At 36.3% G+C, this 24,425-nt stretch overlaps 1 protein-coding gene across 8 annotated transcripts in view; it reads left to right on the top strand.

Annotated features, from left to right (window-relative positions):
* LOC133650755 (inositol 1,4,5-trisphosphate receptor type 1) overlaps positions 1-24,425 on the top strand; it is a 212,214-nt gene that overhangs the window by 182,436 nt on the left and 5,353 nt on the right. For all 8 annotated transcript variants that reach the window (XR_009826296.1, XM_062048369.1, XM_062048382.1 and 5 more), the window contains 7 exons: positions 2,083-2,247; positions 2,600-2,789; positions 2,877-2,969; positions 12,521-12,660; positions 15,321-15,486; positions 21,043-21,203; positions 22,081-22,242. Coding sequence is in view for 7 of the 8 variants with exons in the window: in XM_062048369.1 (XP_061904353.1) it covers positions 2,083-2,247; positions 2,600-2,789; positions 2,877-2,969; positions 12,521-12,660; positions 15,321-15,486; positions 21,043-21,203; positions 22,081-22,242 (1,077 nt within the window). In the remaining variant the exon portion in view is untranslated. The remainder of the gene's footprint in view (positions 1-2,082; positions 2,248-2,599; positions 2,790-2,876; positions 2,970-12,520; positions 12,661-15,320; positions 15,487-21,042; positions 21,204-22,080; positions 22,243-24,425) is intronic.

Below are 24,425 nucleotides of genomic sequence, written 5' to 3' on the forward strand. Positions count from 1 at the left end.
AAATGCTGTTTGCTGAATAATATACTTACCATCTTAGAGTTCACAAAAAGTTTGTAAAATACACTTTTAAAGTCTGTTGTCTCACACACAGACGGAGAGAGCAGATCATATTTGTGAGTTTTAACAATTTTTTAAATTACATATTTGTTAGAGTTCTCTTGCAAGTGGACCTAGACCAGGGGTTTCAAACGTACGGCCCGGCCCACAAACAGGTCTTACCCGGCCCGTGGGAGGAGTTTGCTAAGTATAAAAATGAGCCAAAATTTTTGAATGAAAGAAACTGTTGTTCTAAATGTGTCCACTAGATGTCGCAATAGCAATTCTTTGTATCTTATAATACATATGTAAAACAAATAAGCCACTTGATGTTAGTGCACCAGTCGAGGAAAATGAGCAAACTACATAAATAACATCCTGTAATTTGATTTTTATATTATTTTTTTATCTTGATGAAAATGAACACCAATGAGTTGACCGATGAACATTATCACATAATTTATTCAGAAAGTATAAATAACGACAAATAAAGGTAAAATACTATTATTAATATTACTAGTACATTTTCAGAATGTGCTAGTTCTATTTTTACACAAAGAAAACAATCTGAAGTTGTCTTTATTTTTAAGTTATCATGCCGTGATTTTAACAGTCCGGCCCACTTGGGAGTAGATTTTTCTCCATGTGGCCCCCAATCTAAAATTTGTTTGACACCCCTGACCTAGACCCATCTCTCAAGTGGTGTTAGCTTGTTTGGTGCATACCAGGGATTGGATAATCGTGCACTTGATCAACCAAACTGTACAAGTTATTTTAACCGAACCAAACAGTACAATGTGAACACACTGTTATGATAGTTTCAAGGTCAATCTGATGACATCAGTATTAAAACCCGTCGTGTCACCAAGATTTTAAATGTCCTAAATAGGTACTTTTGTAACTCTGTGCTCAAATGTAACTCATCAAGCCTCGAAGTAATTAATAACAAGCATTTTGATGACAGTCAGATAAAGCTTTCCCAAAATTCTAAACTAGCTATTTTCCAAAAGCTTATTTTTGCCCTTAAAAGGTCATTTTAAAGCCATTTACCAACTCAAATGCTTTAATATGGTGTGACATATTACTATGCAATTCCACTGTTCTAACTATATTTATTGAATTAATACTACTAATAATAAAAAAATTATATAATAATAATAATATTAAACCAGTTAGGAAAATATCGCTATGAGGAGTTTAGTCTTAAAATTGTTATGGCAACCCTATGGAAAGAATGCGAATAAGCCGCTCAATAATTGTCTCTCTTTCAATTATTTTGAATGAGAGTATGTTCTTTTTTTGTCACTGCAGAGTATACATGTGGTATTAATCACAAAAAGTGACTAGTTGTATTATTTTTAAACTAAATAAGGACTCGGAGAGCGCAGACCTCAGCCAGGCCCTGTCTCCCAATAGTAAAAGATTATCTTTAAAAATCATGAATCCAGTCCTTAATCCCGATCAGCCCCCAAAATCAAATCACTTGTTCCTTATCCCATTTCTGACATTTCCTTAAAGTTTCATTAATATCCACCAATAACTTTTTAAGTTATGTTGCTGTTGTTCGAGAGCGGAATTAAATAAATGGAGTGAACCCTGTTGTCAGTCATGCACTGTCTTAATCTCTGTGGGTGGAGGCGGGACCGTTAGCATACACACACAGAGAAGTTCCGCCTCATAATGTTAACATAAGGTAACATAGTAGAAATTAGGGCTGTGAACCTTTGGGCACCACACAATTTGATTCAATTCGATTCTTGGGTGCAACTATGCGATTCAGAATCGATTCTCCATTCAAAATCAATACTTTTTTTTAATAACATTGGGTACCAGTTCTATGGTTAACTATTAAATTCTCCATGAATTAGATAAACAGCTCTAGGGGTTAATCAGCTCTTTTAACAGCTCTTGAATTATGTTGCTAACTAACTAAAATTGACCATATTGCTTCCCTGTTGAAAATTAAAAACAGCCCTTTGAAAAACTCGTACTGTAGTTATGTGGTCATTTAGTCTTATCACAAAAGACACTGTTTCTATTTTCCAGGTGTGCAATAAAATGATCTTCCTAATAAGTTTTCTGGGAAACCGCGGCACATTCAGTCGCGGCTACAAAGCCATGGTGATGGACTTTGAGTTCCTCTACCACTTCACCTACCTGCTCATCTGCAGTATGGGGGTGTTTGTCCACGTCTTCTTCTACAGTCTGTTGGTAAGAGAAATGCACGCTTTATATCCATGCATACTGGGATCTTAGATTTACTTTTCAAGATAAGCACTGACTCACATGACATTTGAAAGATTAAAGACAGACATTTGAGTAGAACCATGTGCGAAAGAGCATGGTTTAGTTGTTATTTTTATCAGTGACAGGCCAAATGTTTCCTTATGTGGTAGACAGTTTAATGGTGTTATTGCTGACTTTGTGTTTTAGGTGACCATTGTCGCAAAAATCCATCCCTCCATCCATTTTGTACCCCTTGTGCCTCTGGGTGCCAGACAGAAAATATCAAAGAACTGAAAACATTCCAAAGACTTGCATTTCATGTGTTTTGCCTTTGTAGCTGTTTGACTTGGTGTACCGAGAAGAGACTTTGCTGAACGTCATCAAAAGCGTGACTCGCAACGGCCGCTCCATCGTGCTGACCGCCGTGCTTGCGCTCATCCTGGTCTACTTGTTCTCCATCGTTGGCTATATTTTCTTCAAAGATGACTTCATCCTGGAAGTAGACCGCATCCCCAACGCAACTTTGAGTGAGTGCAGGCTGTTGTCTTCGAACCGTCCACAGAATGGCACCACGTATGTTTGTTTATTGGCTCCCGATTGTGTCTTCTGTGCAGAAAACGGAGGCAGTATAGTCAACGAGTTTTTACCTACAAGAATGTGTCAGGCTGGAGTCGATGAAAACTGCACTGCAGCGAGCATGCATGAAGGTAATACTTTCTGCGGCAGTGAGGTTAAGTGTTGGTGGTAGAGGGGTGACGGTCTGCCATCGTCTTGGTTTGGTATTTATCAGTGTGAACTTGGATAATGAATCATTTTTGTCATAGTTTTCGTCAAGTACTTTTTTTCCCCTGAAGAAAAACTGGATGATAAATCCGACCATATCTAATTATATATTGCAGGCAGAAGTTACAAATATAACCAATCACAGCTTTTATTTATTATTATTTATTTTATTTACTTATTTACTTATTTTTTTGATTAATACAAATAATTAAAAAAATAAAATAAATAAAAAACACAACTTTTTTAGTTGCATGTGGAATGTTATGCTGTGTTTACCTGTGTAAATGTGTCCCTCTTGACAATTCCAATATTAAAATGTCGTTCGTTTAAGCTACGTTTGTGACTTAAAATTTTCATCTGTGCTGTTTAGGATTTCAAGTACAGCGGAACCTTGATTTACAAACCTAATTGGTTTCTGAGCATGGTTCGTAAACCACAATGTTCATGTAGTGAAGCAGAGTTCCCCATAAGAATCAATGTAAACGTGAATGATTGGTTCTAGCCTCGACAAAAGTCCCAATTTTAGTAAATAACTGCACACTTTGAAGACACTATAATGTATATACAGTACATGTATATATTATGGTTGTACGGTATACCGGTACTGATAAGGTACCACGGTACTGATTAATTGGAAACGATACTATAATGCTTTTGAAAAATACCGGTACCGTTTTTTTATCCACATGTTGCTGTGCGGTGGTGACTACAGAGCCGAGGCACATGATGTTGAGTGTGTCAAAACGCACACAAAAAGCACGTACAAGCATAACATCTTGGAGAGGAAGAATAGCAAAAAACGGCAATTCTATTAGTTAATAAAGAGGGTGCGTGAAGTGCAACATGAAGGTATTTGGGCTTTGAAACTAACAATAAAAGTGACGCTTTAAACAGGGAGGCACCACACTGCAAGTTCTGCTTTAAAACACGCCTCGCCAAATGTGCCAATTACTATTACCACCTTTGCTTCAAACTTAGATAAACATTTAAATATATAAGCATTCAGATCTGCACAAGGAATTATAAATAGTGACAGGTAATAATTTAGTTATTACACCTGTCCTGCTGTTCAGCTCCAGTGCAGACCGTAGTCGAGGAGCACAGGGCAGATGTTCCCTCCAGGGCCGATGTTTTCATCTTGAGTAAAAACCTTCACTTTACCCGGCAATGGGTCTGCTAAGCTCCTCTTTCGGGTCAGGATGACGAGGCCGCAGATTTGTGACAATCGCTTCATTATTAGTTTTGCACGACATAAGCGGACCCGTTCATCACTCTACTGCACAATGCACATGCTATCTCTCTCTTTCTTTACTTGCCCACTCACTCACTGACCTAACTCAGCCAACACGTTGACATTCTATCAAACACACATACGCTACTCTCATAAATTAACCAGCAACCCTGCTGTGAACATGTAGATACATAACTTGTAGATACATAATTGTACATACGTAGACTCCCACACAGCTGCTTGCCTTGATGCCAAATATTAGCAAAGTTAAAACCGCCCATATAGCGTCAACTAATGCAAGTTAAATGACTGAATTTTATAAAAAATTCCTACAATTTGTGTTTTATTTTTAACAATTTTTGTACATGGCTTATCTGTGTACTTTATCCATAGTTGTGTTTTTCGTATTTACTAATAACTGTATTGTATTTTTCTTAAAGCACAGACCAGGAGTGGCAACCATAAATCCTGAAGTATTTAATATAATGTCAATAAAGCTTTTTATTTTATTGTAACCTAATCCTTGATTGTGGCAGTCTATATGTAATATGGAGAATTGTAAATTGTTCTTTGAGTGCAACAAGAAAAGCCAAATGTGTTAAATGCCTCTTATTTTTTAACCATCTAAAATTGTTCTTTGAGTGCAATAGGAAACATATGTTTATTGTAATTTAAGATTTTGTATTGTAAGATATATATATATATATATATATATATATATATATATATATATATATATATATATATATATATATATATATATATATATATACATGTATACACATATATGTATGTATATACAAAACCCAAAACCAGTGAATTTGGCACGTTGTGTAAATGGTAAATAAAAACAGAATACAATGATTTGCAAATCCTTTTCAACCTATATTCAATTGAATAGACTGCAAAGACAAGATACATAACGTTCGAACTGCTAAACTTTGTTATTTTTTGCAAATATTAGCTCATTTGGAATTTGATGCCTGCAACATTATTCAAAAAAGCTGGCACAAGTGGAAAAAAAGACTGAGAAAGTTGAGGAATGCTCATCAAACACTTATTTGAAACATCCCGCAGGTGAACAGGCTAATTGGGAACAGGTGGGTGCTATGATTGGGTATAAAGCAGCTTCCATGAAATGCACAAACAAGGATGGGGCGAGGGTCACCACATTGTGAACAAATGCGTGAGCAAATAGTCGAACAGTTTAAGAACAACATTTCTCAACAAGCTAGTGCAAGGAATTTAAGGATTTCACCATCTACGACCCATAATATCATCAAAAGGTTCAGAGAAGCTGGAGAAATCACTGCAACAACACCCAGAAACGCCACCGGCTATGCTGGGCCCGAGCTCATCTAAGATGGACTGATGCAAAGTGGAAAAGTGTTCTATGGTCTGACGAGTCCACATTTCAAATTGTTTTTGGAAAACTGTGGACGTCGTGTCCTCCAGACCAAAGAGGAAAAGAACCATCCGGACTGTTATCGGGACAAAGTTCAAAAGCCAGCATCTGTGATGGTATGGGGGTGTATTAGTGCCCAAGGCATGGGTAACTTACACATCTGTGAAGGCGCCATTAATGCTGAAAGATACATACAGGTTTTGGAGCAACATATGCTGCCATCCAAGCAACGTATTTTTCATGGACGCCCCTGCTTATTTCAGCAAGACGATGCAAAGCCTCATTCTGCACGTGTTACAATAGCATGGCTTCGTAGTAAAAGAGTGCGAGTACTAGACTGGCCTGCATGTAGTCCAGACCTGTCTCCCATTGAAAATGTGTGGCGCAATATGAAGCCTAAAATACCACAACGGAGACCCCGGACTGTTGAACAACTTAAGCTGTACATCAAGCAAGAATGGGAAAGAATTCCGCCTGAAAAGCTTCAAAAATTGTTCTCCTCAGTTTCCAAACGTTTACTGAGTGTTGCTAAAAAGAAAGGCCATGTAACACAGTGGTAAAAACGCCCCTGTGCCAACTTTTTTGCAATGTGTTGCTGCCAATAAATTCTAAGTTAATAATTATTTGCAAAAAAAATTATAATTTTTTTAGTTCAAACAATAAATATATTGTATTTGCAGTCCATTCAATTGAATATAAGTTGAAAAGGATTTGCAAATCATTGTATTCTGTTTTTATTTACGATTTACACAACGTGCCTACTACAGTGGTTTTGGGTTTTGTACTTTTGAAGTACCGTATTTTTCGGACTATAAGTCGCTCCGGAGTATACGTCGCACCGACCAAAAATGCACAATAAAGAAGGAAAAAAACATATATACGTCGCACTGGAGTATAAGTCGCATTTTTGGGGGAAATTTATTTGATAAAATCCAACACCAAGAATAGACATTTGAAAGGCAATTTAAAATAAATAAAGAATAGTGAACAACAGGCTGAATAAGTGTACGTTATATGACGCATAAATAACCAACTGAGAACGTGCCTGGTATGTTAACGTAACATATTATGGTAAGAGTCATTCAAATAACTATAACATATAGAACATGCTATACGTTTACCAAACAACCTGTCACTACCGATCGTTAAATCCGATGAAATCTTCTTCCCCGGTGTCGCCTCTGGTATGTCCTTTCTTTCTGCTGCTCGATTGCCGTTCTCTGCTGCATATTTCACTACATCCAGCTTGTAATCTGCAGTATATGATTTCCTTTTTGGTGCCATTTTTGTTCAGTCCTTCTCAGTTTTTATAAGTTACCGCCAATGTTGATGTGATCCATTTTAATAGCTACGGCAGTACCATATAGCATATAGCAGTTAGCAACCAATGACCCACAATGCACTTCTGCTATGACCCGCCCCCGCCGAATTCTTATTGGTTGACGTGTGAGTGACGATTGCTGACGTGCGTGTAACGATTGCTGCCATTTACTTCGGCTCTCACGCGAATGAGATAAATAATATTATTTGATATTTTACGGTAATGTGTTAATAATTTCACACATAAATCGCTCCGGATTATATGTCGCACCCACGGCCAAACTATGAAAAAAACTGCGACTTATAGTCCGAAAAATACGGTACTTAAAAGCCTTAAAGGGGAACTGCATTTTTTTTGGAATGTTGCCTATCATTTTACAATCATTATGAAAGACTCAACAACATTTTTTTTTTAAATGCATTCTAATTCCTAAATTAATGTACATAAAAGTCAGCTTGCAGCAGATCCAATGGGAGGTCCTCTATTTCCCCCATAAAACCCAATAAAAAAAACATCCAAAAAGCACCAACAATAGTCCAATTACATTTCGTGACTTGAATATACCAACCGGCGTGGCTCGGATGGTAGAGCAGACGTACCAGCAACTTTGTTCCAGGTTCGATCCCCGCTTGCACTATCGATCCCCGCTTGTGGTACTTTACCCACCTGCTCCCGGTGCCACCCACACTGGTTTAAATGTAACTTAGATAACGAGTTTCACTATGTAAAGCGCCTTGAGTCACTAAAGAAAAGCGCTATATAAATATAATTCACTAATATTAACCAAGTATTAGTGATATTGTCATTATAAACGCTAACGCAGACAAACTATTTATAGCGGCGCTGTGATCACAAGCTTGTGTGCCAATGTTGACATCATCGGCTGATCAGCTGCTTCCTCATTTCCTTGCTCGTCAAACTTTATTCAGATCATAAATCCTGCCTCTCACCTGCATAGTAGAAGGACAAGGACGTATTTCGACAAGTTTGTACACTTTGAGAGCCAATTTAGACCCGGCAATGGCGTGAACGACACGAAAATACGCTTCGTTCCCCCTTTTCCTTGCGAGGATTATAAGTCATTCTTTGTCTAAATGGGAATATATGAACATCCTAGTAGTCAGCAGACCTTGTAGAGTAAGTGATGTTTTATATACATTACATATATACTTACATCATGTATATAAAACCTTAATGGGGTTGTTAGGATGTTTTTTTAGGGGCTCTATAGGCAGAATCGAACGGCTTCCATATGCTCCATTGTAAGCAGACTTTTGATCACAATCATTTTACTATTCAGAATGCATTTTAAAAAATGCATCCGTCGTCATGTCTTTCATAAAGATTGTGAACGACAGGCAAAATTCCACCCCCTCCCGCCCCCCAAAAAAGTGCAGTTCTCCTTTAACAGAACAAACAATTTTTACAGCACAGACCTGTTGTGTTGTTTATGTATGAGTCAGGAAGCTTGCAAATCAGCAAAAAAAGATTACATTTTATTAGCTATTGTAAATATGGAGCAAACTAGTTTGTGTGTGTTGAAGAGACACACTGACTGACCCTTCTACACCCACTGTCACATGCCTTTTTGACATGACAACTCACATTTGAACTCCGTGACTGCCATGTGACATGAACTTGTGCACTCCTCTGCAAAAAGTGGAATTTTTGGCTGTTTGCGAAAACAACCTCAGAGTTGAGAAGATGTGTACTATAGATTAAAATGTGACCATAGACACCCTTGCAGGTGACCAACTAACCAGATTAATGTATCGAAACACACTTTGAAGCATTGATCTGTACAGAACTGCATAATCGTGTCAAACTAGTATTTTCCTTAGAAAAAAAATGTCACAATCAGCGGATCTTCATGTGTCCATATGACCGTGTACTCAAATTCAAGTTTTTGACCTGTAAACTTTATCAATTTAGATAAACTCTGCAGCATTGTTATTTGCTCGGCACATTCCAGTTCAATATTGTTTTGACTTCTTGCCTTCAGGATGTGAACAAAAATGTTACACATTGACATGTTAAATGCTTATTCCTGCAATCAAGAATGTTGTCATTATTGTTTAAGGAAACAGAAGCATACCCCAATAAGTGACTTTAGCTCTCGCTGTATAATGTCGTTTTTCAACATTTATCTAATTTTGTTTTGTAAATATTGCATGCTTTTTAAGTCCTTAGGTTTTTAAGGGTGTTAAACATTTTAGATTATTATTTATTTATTTATTTTTTCACTTTTTTCTTCAAATATCTCAATAAACTTCAGTCTTAAAGTACCAGTAGAGTAGAAAAACAAGTTGACTTTAGTGTATATGCTTAATTGTGTTTCATTGTATCCATTAAACCATATCCACTTGTATTTTCAGTCCGTTAAGTATGTGAAAACACCGTCTAAACATAACAAAATGCCACAAATTCAGTCGGCAATTTTTTATATTCTGCTCCCAATATCTTAGGCAATTTCCGTAGATTCTATGTCACAGTAGTAACACTTCTGCACTCTGACCATATTATCAGATCAGTCATACTGGAAATACACGACAATTGGAAAAACATGTGCTGTTCATCATTCACAATCCTTATGTAAGACAAGAACACATATGCTTGGCTTTTTTTTTTTGTATTCGAAATCGTAAATAAATAGCTAACAATTAAGTACGTTTTTTGCGCCCATCAAACTCTCTTTAAAACGTACAGAAACCGCCAACAATAATCAATTTACATGACATGACCTTAAAATTAACCAAATGAGTGATATTGTTATTACAAGTGCCATCATAGACAGACTATTTTAGCGGTGCATTGATAGCAGTGCTGCTTCTACTTTCTCTCAAACTTTCTAAAAGTAAATTGTAGATTACAATTCCTGTATCTCTCACCTGGTAGTAGACAAATGTGGCCATGGTCTGAGAGGCTGGTCGACTTTCACATTCCCGCAAGATGGCGAAAAAGACCCCAAAAGATGCTTCCTACAGGAACTTTTTTTAAACCCTTAGGGAGGTTTGCTATTGAATCTTCGTCCAAACGGGATTATGTGAGTGTCCCGTTGGTCGGCAGTTTGTATGTTTAGCGCCTAGCAATGCTGCAATTGCTGCTGTCACAAAAAAACTGCATCCGCCGGTTAGCAGTCGGCTTCTAAAACTTATTACTCATCCTCTTTGTGTTCGGGCTCAAAAATATAAGTTCCTGGATCATAATGTTTTCCAAAGTAATCGTTGTTGGTTTGCACAAAGTCTGCTCGATTAGCATTGATATTGATGGGGAAGGGATCTTTGGTTCCTAATGCTAAGTCATGGATCACATGACAGGCTTCCTCATTATTTCTCAAAATTGCTCGGGAATCTCCGTGAGATTGATACTATTTTGATCCTATCTATTTATTTGCAAACTTTGGAAGTCTTTAGGTGTCATAAATCAGATATATATGATCATAGCTTCAATATACTTCTTTTTCCACTCTACTGGTACTTTAAACAAAAATATCAAACGTGTAATGTATTTTTACAAAAAAAATGTAACCCTTTTGGAGGCCTTTTGATTAGATAATGTCACACATTTAATTGAGTAAAAATAACTAATGTTATGCATACTTACACTAACTGACACCATTTGAACAATAGGCCTTCAAAAGTTTAAAATAAGAAAAATACTTGTTTGGTATTTCTGTTTAGGGCAATTATTGTCAAACTGTGGTACGCGGCCCCATATATTGGTACGCCAAAAAATCACTAGATTAAAGTGCAGTGTTTTTTTGTTCCTATATTCAAACACAGTGTTACTGTTCAAATTGTGTGTAATGTTACAGTGTCGAAAATATTAAATATACTTGTTAAAAAAACCTCTTACTTGTTTTTAATGAATACTTAGGCCTACTACGCTGCTGTATTTTAGTGTTGGTCATTATGGTGGTACGTGGTGTGCTGGTAAGTTTTTTTTTCTGAGGTGGTACTCGATGAAAAAAGTTTGAGAACCCCTGGTTTAGGGCAAAAGATTTGAGCAACAAAAGTTAAAATAAGAAATGATTCCAAAAATTGCCCTTTAAAAAATGAAGGACTTTTATTGTCCTGTTTACCTTTGAAGTATTGTCGATTTAAAGTGCAGTGTTTTTTCCCCCTATATTTAAACACAGTGTTACTGTTCAAATTATGTGTAATGTTACAGTGTCAACATTTTTTATTTATTTTATTTTATTTTTATTAAGGATCCCCATTAGCTGGTTGCCACAACAATCCACTAGTCTTCCTGGGGTCCACAAACTCAATCCAATCCAATCCAATCCAATCCAATCCAATCCACTTTATTTATATAGCACATTTAAACAACAAAAATGTTTCCAAAGTGCTGCACAACAATATTAAAAACAGTATTAAAAAACAATATTAAAAATAATAATCAAATATTATCCTTAGCTCCACCAATGACTGAATAAAAACAAAAAATAAATAAATATAGAACCAATATAAAAACAATATAAAAATAAATATGAATAAAAAACATTTTAAAGGGAAAAACCAATTAAAACAGTAAATAGAAAATCAAAATGTATTAAAAAAAAAAAAAACACGGAGGACAACAGAGGACAGAGGACCACACAACTCACGTAGTGTTAAAAGCCAAAGAATAAAAGTGGGTCTTAAGACGAGACTTAAAACACTCCACTGTGTGGAGAATTACAAGTAAAAGCATATAATTATAACTACACAATACAGAAAAAAAATAAAAGCATCAATAAGAAAACAAGCAAACAATTTACAGTCACAGAATAATAATTACAATATAAATATAACTACACAATACAAAACCAAACAAAAATCATCAACAAGCAAAGTAATTTACAGACTCAGATAAAATAAAATATAAAATATACTTGTTAAAAAAACCACTTACTTGTTTTTATTGATTACTTAGGTCTACTACGCTGCTGTATTTTAATGTTGGTCATTATGGTGGTACGTGGTGTGGTGGTAAGTTTTTTTCTTAGGTGGTACTCGATGAAAAAAGTTTGAGAACCACTGGTTTAGGGCAAAAGATTTGAGCAACAAAAGTAAAAATACGAAATGATTCCAAAAATTGCCCTTTAAAAAATGAAGGACTTTTATTGTCCTGTATTGTCGAATAACTGCAGGTGTACCGTGCACTTATGAAAGAATTGGACATTGACATTTTAAAATATAACAAGAAAAAATCCTTCTTTGTAAAAATCATGTATAATACAGTAGCACAACAAAAACTATGCCCAAAAATACAGCAAAGATTTACTGAAAGGACTAAAAAGTACATAGTAAGTAATACAAGTAAGTATTGCGTATTCAAAGACTGTTCATAATTTTTTATGGTTGTTGTATTAAACAATTTAAAATGAATAGATTTTTAGTTCCTAGAGAAGATATAGGGGACTTATTGTAGGACATTTTAAAAATTAAAACACCTTAAGAACTTTCTCTTAGCGATATCATTCATTAACAGTCTCTTTTTATTGTTATTCTACTATCCTTTGTGCTTTTCTTAGGTGTGAACAGTAACGATGCTGAGGACAGCGACAAGGAGCGAACGTGTGACTCGTTACTAATGTGTATCGTCACTGTCCTGAGTCATGGCTTGAGGAGCGGTGGGGGTGTAGGCGATGTTCTCCGCAAGCCTTCCAAAGAGGTGTGTTTTTAAGACTGTGCGTGTCTTGTGACCTGGCTTTAAAAACATCAAGATCTAAAATAGCCCTCCCTTCAAAAGCCTAGAGGGGTGTCGATTTGTGTTTCCGTGCAGCTGTTGAAATAAAACCGCAAGACAATTTTTCCTCTGAATTCATACTCAAAAGAGGACGTGGAAAAGTACTCATGTAATCATACAATGTAGTCATAAAGTGTTGCTGAATAGCAGGATTGCGAGGTTGAAGCTTACTTTTCCTAAAAAGTGCAGCATTAGGTACACCTGCACATCAAATGAATAGCAAAACATTGTCAAAGTAGTTATGTTCATAGTTTGCTGTGCTTTAGAACTGCACTGCATCAAACTGAGATGTGTATATTGTTGGACCACTTCCTTAGCAGTGCAGTTATATAGCACTGCAAAATACAACCACAGTAATAATGCAATTCTTAAACATGTGTCCGAACTTTTTCTACCTAGAGCTGCATACTGCAACATAAAATAATGTAATGTAAATGTAATGTAATGTAATGTAAAAAGGCTAAAAAAAAAACATTTTTTTATAAATAAAACCTTACCTTTTTGTTATCTGTTACTAGTGCAACATTTTAATCTTATTTTGTCTTTTTTTGTTAGATTTTTAATACATTTATTTTCCTTTTTTTCTACAATGTCCGCTGGCCAAAAACATACAAACTGCAAAACTGCAGGCCGCACTTTGGACACTCCTGTAATTAGTTGTAACATGTATAGTGCCCGTTAAAAGTTTAGAGACAACTGCTTATTCAGTTGAATAAGAAAGCGTTAAATGTATTGTGTGTAAGTGTGTGTGTATATATATCTATATACATATACAGTATATACGTTAGGTCAGGAAAAAACACACAGAGGCTATTTCATCCCTACAAGCCTGTTTCGCAGGTTTCCCTACTCTTCAGGATATTTTATTGACGTGTCTGTGGTTGTTACATATATATATACGGTACATTACATGGAGGTGTGCCCATTTTTACACAGTAGTGCCTTGTTTCTGTGCCGGCATGATGAGACCAGTTCGTTACGTTTGTTTAAAGTGGACATAATATATAATTAAAAAAATGTCTGTAACAATGGCCACACCCCCATGTAATGTACCCTATATATATGTAACAACCACAGACACGTCAATAAAATCCCCTGAAGAGCAGGGAAACCTGCGAAACAGGCTTGTAGGGATGAAATAGCCTCTGTATTTTTTTCCTAACCTAATGTACATTCCGCTCTACTCCGGTATTGAGCACTGTATAACGGATAAACCACACAAACCTCAATTATATATATATATATATATATATATATATATATATATATATATATATATATATATATATATATATATATATATATATATATATATATATATATATATATATATATATATATATATATATATATATATACATACATATATATATATATATATATATATATATATATATATATATATATATACATATACAGTATATATATATGTATATATATATATATGTATATATATATATATATATATGTATATATATATATATGTATATATATGTATATATATATATATATATATATGTATATATATATGTATATATATATATATATATATATATATATATGTATATATATATGTATATATATATATATATATATATATACATATATATATATATATGTATATATATATTCATCCATTTTGTACCTCTTGTCCCCATATATATATTTATTTATATTGTATATGTGTATACATGTATATTTATATTTATCTATATATCGTATGTATTGTGTATACAGTATACACATATATAAATATATATGTGTATATACACATATATTTTATACATAAATGTGTATATATAAATATACAGTATATGTATATATGTATGTGTATATGTATATATTTATATATATATATATATATATATATATATATATATATATATATATATATATATATGTGTGTATGTAAATATATATATATATATGTATATATATATATATACAGTATATATATATATATATATATATATATATATATATATATATATACACACACATATACACATACAGACCTTGTGTAACTTAGCAAAGGAAAACATGGACTGTTCGTCAACAGCACATCAATATTGCACTTTTTGGAGGTTTTTTTCAGTCTTTATTTTACAAACAATCCAGACAAAACCGTTTTCAAAGACAATATAGAAAGTCAGGAAGCCATTGAGATTTGTTCACATGGACTTAACATTTTGGCAAAAAACTTTGAGAAATACAAAATGTTTGTAAAGTTAGTACTTGGCCGTAAAAAAGTCACAGAATTAGAAGGGGGTCAAACAAAAAGGACCTAATGTTGCGGCCACAGAGGTTACGTGCATAGAGGAAACAGAAAACCATTTGTTTAATTACATTTTGCCAGCGTGGGTCTTTAGAGATTACCTGTAGCATCTGGCTGGTTACATCTTAGCGCTTGTGTTTCAGCAGTCATAACAAATAAGGTCAGCTTCACTATCTTGCTTACGTAAAGATTTGTCTTTTGGGTCAAACCGTTGAAAAAACACAAACTTGATAATAAATTCACATTACGAGCTAGCAAAACAAGCAAGATCAGCATATTCCATTCAACCTTGTTTTTGCTCTTCTAACAGGAGCCATTGTTTGCAGCCAGAGTCATTTACGACCTGCTGTTCTTCTTCATGGTCATTATCATTGTCCTCAACCTCATTTTTGGTGTCATCATTGACACCTTTGCCGACCTGAGAAGCGAAAAACAGAAGAAAGAAGAAGTCCTGAAGACCACCTGCTTCATCTGTGGTGAGACCCTTGGAACATAACTGATGTGCTTCAAAAACCTGCAGAACAAGAGAGTGCAGACCTCCGCTAAGGCTTAAGAGTGAATGGCTTATGATCTAGTGCAGGGTTCTTGTACTTTCTGTTAACCCCAGACACTGCTTGCTCAGCCACCGTAGGAGTTATAAAGCTATTCATTTTGCTGAAGTTTGCTCAGCAGGTTTTAAAATTATTTGGTTGTGGTACAGATTTTCCATATAGTAAAAAAAAAAAGTAAAAGGTAATAAAAAACACTATGAACACTATTAAAAACTACAAAGGAGAAATAATAATCACACAACTATTACCAACTATGCACATACATAGTGCACACTAAATGCACAAGTGTATAAATATGTTCTGGACCCTTTTCTGTATTACACGTTGCTTGACTGTATGGCACCTCACACTGCATGAATGTTAATTGTATTAGATCGGGGTGTCCAAACTTTTTCAATCTAGGGCTGCAAACTGCAAAAATTCAAGGATTTTTTTATGATTTTAATTTTGTAAAAATGCTAAAAAAAAACAACTTTTGTCATTATTATAATAACATTTAATATTTTTCTTATTTCGTCTGTTTTTGTTGTTAGATTTTTTTCCTTTTTTTTTTACAATGGCCAAAAACACACAAACTGTGGGCCGCACTTTTGACACTCCTGTATTAGTTGTAATATATATATATATATATATATATATATATATATATATATATATATACATATATATATATATATATATATCCCATCCATCCATTTTCTACCGCTTATTCCCTTTGGGGTCGCGGGGGGCGCTGGAGCCTATCTCAGCTACAATCGGGCGGAAGGCAGGGTACACCCTGGACAAGTCGCCACCTCATCGCAGGGCCAACACAGATAGACAGACAATATATATATATATATATATGTATATATATATATACATGTGTATGTGTGTATATACCGTACATATGTGTGTGTAAAAAAGTGTATATATATGTGTGTATGTATGTATATATGTATATAAAACACACATATATAAATATACACACATGTGTATATATATATATACACACACGCATATATATATATATACACACACATAGATATACAGTATATACACGTAAATAAATATACACACATGTGTATTTATATATGTTTGCAATATGTATGCATATATGTGTGTATATACATGTATATTTATATATATATATATATATACTGTATATGTGTACATGTACTGTATGTATGTATGTGTATATACATATATATATGTATATATATATATACATGTATATAGTATATACATATATGTGTAGATATACAGTATGTGTAATATTATTAATATGTATGTGTGTGTATATATATATATATATATATATATATATATATATATATATATATATATATATATATATATATATATATATTTATTTATTTATTTATTTATTTGTATTTTTTAAACTTAAATAGTTCTAATAATTCAAGGAAGAATATGCTTCCTTTCATAAATGAAAACATAAAAAATAATAATCCTAAATATGCTTCCTTTCATTAAAAAAACTGGACAGGAAGTTACTCTCAGATTCACCAAAAAAAGCACACTGATTAATAATAAATGAATAAATAAATACAATTATTTATCCTTGACCAAAGTAGTGATACAAGACGATGAAGGGACTGTGACAGGAAGCATGGGTTGGCAAAGTTCAAATCCAAGTTATGACACTGAAACCACTTTTATATGACGACAAAACAGAACCTTAGTCTTTAAACAAGATTTATTTATTTTTTTGCACCAATTTACAAATATGAAGATAAAATCCCTGCTCAAGGGAGTTTATAATGCCAATCAGTCATTGGCTACCACTTACAGATCTAATGAGAGATTAGGAGAGAATTCGATGTCCTACAAAAGCAAGCAAGGTGACTGAGAGGCGCTTCTTGCGTGTAGCAATGGACTCCCTTCGTCTCTTGTTCCCTTGCGGTTCCTCTGGAAACCATAGAGACGGCAGCTGCCCCTGTGGCCTGGCCTTATTTAACATGAGTGAGTCAGAGCTGATGGCTGGCTTGGTGACATAATACTGTTCTCATTCCATATGCTTAGCACTCGCCCCGGCTCCCTGACCCAACATGCACGCACACACGTACTGTACGTACACAACTTGCAGGCCCTCGTACACGGTACATCAGCACAAGCAAGTGCAAGCATTAAAGCTGATTCGGTTATTTGTTGAAACATACGGTGTGAAAATCAAGCGAGTGGGGAAAAACTGTGTGTGAGACTGACAATAATTATGGAGGTGGTGGCAGGAAGCCCTCATAAGTCAGCCTTCTCTGGAACCAGGGGAAAGGGAAAAGAGATAACTCTATTTATGAAGGGGAAGAAATCAAACATCCCGAGAGGGACATTTAGGAGTCGGCCAAATAACGTGAGTTAGATTGTGGAGGAGTTTTGATGATGAAACACAGCACTCGGGTTATGTCCGAGGTCATGGTCAGAATGGCTTGAAAAAGCATACATACATGTGTTAACTGACACAAATCCCAATAGAAAGAAAACACAAAGACTTAAAATGACCTAAATGTCAAACCCACAGCCCCGTTGTTTACCCGCGACTACATTTGGGAGTGTAATGGATGCCAGCTGGTGCAGCTGTGCGAGAGTACCTTGGTAAACCTCACTCCCTGACACCTTACCCAGAGGGGGTAGTGAGGCACAGGACACAGGAAGCACGACGTATTAAAAAATTGAATATGGTGGATTTTCAGAATAAAGTGCTACTTACCCATGGTAAAAGCACAGATCCAAGCAAGTCCACCCTTCTCCTTCTAGAGTTGGGTCTACAGCAGGGGTGTCAAACTCATTTTAGATCGTGGGCCACATGGAGAAGAATCTACTCCCAAGTGGGCCGGACTGGTAAAATCACGGCACGATTACTTAAAAATAAAGACAACTTCAGATTGTTTTCTTTGTTTAAAAATAGAACAAGGACATTCTGAAAATGTACAAATCATTATGTTGTTGGTTTTATTTACACTTACATGTTGCTGTTATTAGTATTCTATCTTTATTTGTGGTTATTTATACTTTCTGAATAAATTATGTGATAATGTTCATCAGTCAACTCATTGGTGTTAATTTTCAATCTATCAAGATAAAAAAAAAAATTAAAAATCTAATTACAGGATGTTATGTCGTTTGCTCATTTTTCCTTGACTGGTGCACTAACGTGTTTTTTTTTTTTTTTTTTTTACATATTTAGCAAATTTACCAAAAAATGTACAAAGATACAAAGAATTGCTATTGCGACATCTAGTGGACACATTTAGAACAGCAGTTTCTTTCATTCAAAAATGTCGCCTCATTTTTATACTTAGCAAACTCATCACGTGGGCCGGATAAAACCTGTTCGCGGGCCGCATGTTTGCAACCCCTGGTCTACAGCCTGTTTGCCGTTGATTTTACGCCACGTAGCAAGTGTCGTGCGATTTCATCGCGAGAACTTGTCTGAGACATCACTACTGCAGGTAAAACTTGCACTGAACTACGAGCTGACAGCTCGGGCAGTTAGCTCGTTGGCTAACGCTCTTGACTCTCGATCTGTGTAAATCGCCAGGCAGAATAAAGAGGGCGGACCCAGTCGGGTTACATGTGCATAGTAAAATTATATCTTTAATTCATGTGATCGCTCCTCTCGCATGTAATAATAATAGTCGCCAACTTGCCCAATAAAAATGATCTAACAAGTCAGGAACATGTTTAGTAATACATTAGCTAGGAATGGGTGCCTTTCACCAATACGGTACCAATTCCATTCCCTGGGAATCAATACAGGTTCTTTAGCAGTACCAATTCAACACTGAGCTGTACTCTCCATTTGTTATCTTGTTTTCTTCCACTTATTTGTCTCATTTGCAAGTACTGTATAGCACTGTATTTTGTAGTAAATTGTGCATGCAGTTGCAAGCCCAAGACGTCGGATAGCAGTAGTGTATAGACTAGTGTGTGATTTTTTTTTTGGGACAGGAAGTAGTCTTTGCCATTAAGTTGAATGTGCCAGTATTTTCTTTTGTTGAGCCCTACCACCTGTACATGTTACATTTATTACACACCAGCTGTTTGATTGTAACGTGCATCATAGGACTTGCTCACACTGCAGGTCAATTCCGATTTATTTTGCCCGTATGCGACCTGTATCGCATTTTGTTCATGTTAGTGTGAGTATTATGATGATAGTATATATCTGATAGTATATATCTGTATCATGAATCAATTTAAGTGGACCCCGACTTAAACAAGTTGAAAAACTTATTCGGGTGTTACTATATAGTGGTCAATGGTACGGAATATGTACTTCATTGTGCAACCTACTAATAAAAGTCTCAATCAATCAATCAAAAACAGTGCAATTCCGAATGTTTCACATCCGACTGAGACCTCTGTCGTATTTGGATATGAATCGGATATATATGCGATGCGTCCTCAATGTGAACGCTGCAGGCTCATGTTGCATTCTTCCGACCGGAACGTCATCAAACAGCGATAATTATTCGCCAAAACTGATGGTTACAAAATAAATAGTTTACAGACATCGAAGCAAACTATCCCTAAAACTGAGAGCCAAAATACTTGTCCTCTTCCTTCTTATTCGTCTATGCGCAATAATTCCGTTTAGAAAATGTTGACTTTGATTGCACACAATCCTTGAAATTGCCACAAATGCGCCAGTACTGAGACTGACTCGAGTTGAAGCCATGTTCAATTCCATAAACACTGCAGTGCGTGTGACGTCATGTCTGCATACGGGTCAGATTGAATTAACATCCATCCATCCATTCTCCACCTCATCACAGGGCCAACACAGATAGACAGACAACATTCACACTCACATTCACACACTAGGGCCAATTTAGTGTTGCCAATCAACCTATCCCCAGGTGCATGTCTTTGGGGGTGGGAGGAAGTCGAAGTACCCGGAGAGAACCCACGCAGCCACGGGGAGAACATGCAAACTCCACACAGAAAGATCCCGAGCCCGGGATTGAATTTAGGACTACTCAGGACCTTCGTATTGTGAGGCACATGCACTAACCCCGTGCTGACATTAGAAATACTTTTTTTTTTTTGCAATGTGAAAGGCGACTAAGAATATTTAATTGGACATCCGACCCTGCAGTGTGAACGTAGCTTTATTTGTCGTTTTGATTACCAAATTTGGGGGTATTCAAATCGCCATATTAAATTGCTAATGCTAATCGGTAGCATGTCTAGGGCAAATCCAATATAGATTAGCATCGAGCTAGGGCATTTTGAAAAGTGGAGCCTCTTTCTTGTTTTGTTGGCATAAAAAATATACCATGACCTATAGGAAGTCTGGCTGAGTCTGCTCTGAGTGCTTGACTGCTTGTTTCTCGGCCAAGTGCTTAAGCCGGTGCTGAGGCCAGATATGTATCCAAATATTGTCTGAATTTTATCAGATGCCCAGTAAAACTGCCTCTGTCTAAATTTGGTTACGGCTGACCTTTGCGCCCAAACACTAAGGCTCTTATACATCCGCAGGCCTGGAGAGGGACAAGTTTGACAACAAGACCGTGACTTTTGAGGGGCACATAAAAGAGGAGCACAACATGTGGCATTACCTCTTCTTCATCGTCTTGGTGAAAGTGAAAGATTCCACCGAGTACACGGGCCCGGAGAGCTACGTGGCTGAGATGATCAAGGTAAACAGATCGGTCGACACTCCCATTAAGCACACATTGACTTCCTCAAAAGATCCGGGGTTAGGCTGTGTTGCACGCCCAGGTTTGTATTGACGCTACATTCTGCATGAAGGCGCGCATTCCACAAGCTGCAAATACGCTTGTCGGTGTCAAATTGGTTGACAAAAAAACACCACTGTATTATTGCAAGCTCACGTAACTTACACCAGTTTGATGTGTTGCATTTTGAGTGCGGTAACAACAATTGGCGAACACGCACAGAACAAAAATGTTACTTATCTGACAGACATGCTTCATCATAATTGATCACACCCAACAGGAAGAAGGTGAAAAATAGTATGGTAAACAATGACCGCTTTATTTAACTAAAATAAACTTAAAGTTAGTTAAAGTCCCAATGATTGTCACACACACTAGGTGTGGTGAAATTTGTCCTCTGCATTTGACCCATCCCCTTGTTCACCCCCTGGGAGGTGAGGGGAGCAGTGGGCAGCAGCAGTGTCGCGCCCGGGAATCATTTTTGGTGATTTAACCCCCAATTCCAACCCTTGATGCGGAGTGCCAAGCAGGGAGGTAATGGGTCCCATTTTTATAGTCTCTGGTATGACTCGGCCGGGGTTTGAATTCACAACCTACCGATCTCAGGGCGGACACTCTAACCACTAGGCCACTGAGTAGGTAAACTTGAGGTGTGATGCGGTCCAGCTCTACCACACTGGAAGCTACTCATAAATCCATTATTGTGAATTAATTAGTACCTCTCTGACTGCGTCAATCCATCCATCCATTTTCTACCGCTTATCCCTTTCAGGGTCAACAGTTAGAATTTGTGTTGCTTCCAATTCTACTTCACAGTTCTCTGGCCTTTCTTGCACAGGAGCATAACCTGGATTGGTTTCCAAGGATGCGCGCCATGTCTCTGGTGAGCAGCGACGCAGAGGGCGAGCAGAACGAAATCAGGAGTCTGCAGGAGAAGTTGGAGTCGACCATGAGGCTGGTGGCCAACCTGTCGGGACAACTGACCGAGCTCAAGGAGCAGGTATGAAGAATTAACCAAGTTTTGTCTTGGAATAAATCTTAATAGGATGACCTCATATTAAACTCTCTTAGCCACAGATTCAAATGAAACGAGGACATCCTTTTCTAATTCACTTATAGAGGATTCCCAATTCTTTCTTGTCAACATTTGTCAGGCTGCTTACTACTATGACAACAAACCTGTGCTGTGGGTCATCACTGGTTGACATAGTATGGACTGCAGATTAATCAATGTCAGCATTAGGATTGGTTAATGGAACCGACTAATCAGTTGCTTGTAATGACTGACATGTAAATCAGTCAGTGACCGCATAAACCAGGGGTGTCCAAAGTGCGGCCCGGGGGCCATTTGCGGCCCGCAGCTAACTGTTTACCGGCCCGCCACACATTCTGGAAATACTATTGTAAAAATAAAAAAGAACATTAAAATAAGTGGAATGGGGTGAAATGTAAGGAGAAAAAGTTGCAATATTGACACAAAAGCTGCCATGCAGGCTGTTTTTTTTTCTTTTGTCTTCATTTTTCTTTTTTTGCCATTACTCAAACAAAAAAAAATAATGACAAAAAAATCCATGTTATAATGAATTATTTTCAGGGCTCCAATTATAAATATTGCATATATTGTGTAGTAGCCATATAAAAACATAAAAGTTTTCTTTGACAAAAGCGCATAAAACAAACAAAATAATAGTTCCAGCATAAAATCGACAGATATATCTGAAGTTGATCTCGTAACTTAAGTGTTGAAAGTAAAAGAAAAACCTAATAAAATGTATCACTTTATGAGTGGGGCAACTTTTGGATCCCAAATATATTTAGTGATTTTTTATATTTATCTTTTCACTGTGATTACTCAAAAATATGAAATAATTAATCAATGGTGTCCTACATTATTGATCTTTTAGGGCTCTAATTACTAAATACTGCATATTTCAGTTTTACTATAAAAAAAAACTAAGTTGTTTTTGACAGAAAAGCCATAAAACATTTTTTTTAATTTGTATTACTTTATATCAACTTGAAGTTGATATAGAGATTTACTGTAAGCGTTAAATAATTTAAAAAAAATAATAATCTGACTTATTTTTAACATTTTAATGACTGAGACCCTTTATGGTCCCCGGGACCCCTAAAGGTAAAATAAATTAAAAAATGCATATATTTTGTTATGGTTTGAAAATGAAAAATATCAAAATGGCCCCCACATGCTTTAATTTTTCCGTGTGCGTCCCTCAGTGGAAAAAGTTTGGACACCCCTGGCATAAACAGGGAGATGTCAGCCATGAGGGTATAAAGCAGGGATGATCTCCTCAATTTTACCAGGGCAACATTTTTGGCAAGCTGAAAACTTCTCCCTGCACTATTATTTGTATTTTCTATATAATGTAAATGCAAGGATATGCCATACTATTAACTTATAGTTCACCAAAAGGTAGACATAAATAAAAAAAATTGTCAGAAATTAAGATTGAAGGGTACCTGTTATGTAAAACCAACTTTTTTTCCTATTAGTACCCGTTTTTGTATATTTGGGATCTGCATAAATCCTGAAAATTCTAAATCAAACCATGGAGGCATGGCGGTGATATTTATAAAACAATCTTGCTTTCCTTAATACTTCCTCCAAACGAGGCGTTTGGAATGTGACGTTTTTCCCAAGTTTGACGTCAGCGGATATCTCCATATATGGTCATCATCATCGGCGGTCACTCGAAACGAGTATGACGATCCTCGTGGTAGGGGGGTAACCCTTTATGGAGGATGCCTGTGTGTGAATTTGTTTAACGTGGGGAGACTGGTGCACAGACAGTCACCACACGATCCTTGACAGATCTGGGTCAGGGTTCGGTGGCATGGAGTCCAAGACGACTGGGGACCCTTTTCTGCTGCAGCCTTCATCCGCCATCCCAGCCGTTGTGACGCTCCAATAGGGTTAGCAATCATCCTCCGCCTGTTCCACCGTTGATGTCTTGGGTTGTTATTTCCCCATAACTGGGCCCACATGGATGTGGGGGTGCCTTCTTCCGCCATCGCAGCCGTTGTGGTAGTTCTTACATCTACCGTCTTCCGCCTGCTCCACCGTTGAGGTCTTCACCATATCCCTGGCTAGGGGGCAGTCAGGTACTAGGCCTTTGCCAAGGGCCACCTGGGGTAACAGTAGTAAAGGGGTTAACCTCCTAGTGC

Source organism: Entelurus aequoreus, linkage group LG01, assembly GCF_033978785.1.
Source record: "Entelurus aequoreus isolate RoL-2023_Sb linkage group LG01, RoL_Eaeq_v1.1, whole genome shotgun sequence".
In the NCBI taxonomy this organism is placed as follows: domain Eukaryota; kingdom Metazoa; phylum Chordata; class Actinopteri; order Syngnathiformes; family Syngnathidae; genus Entelurus; species Entelurus aequoreus.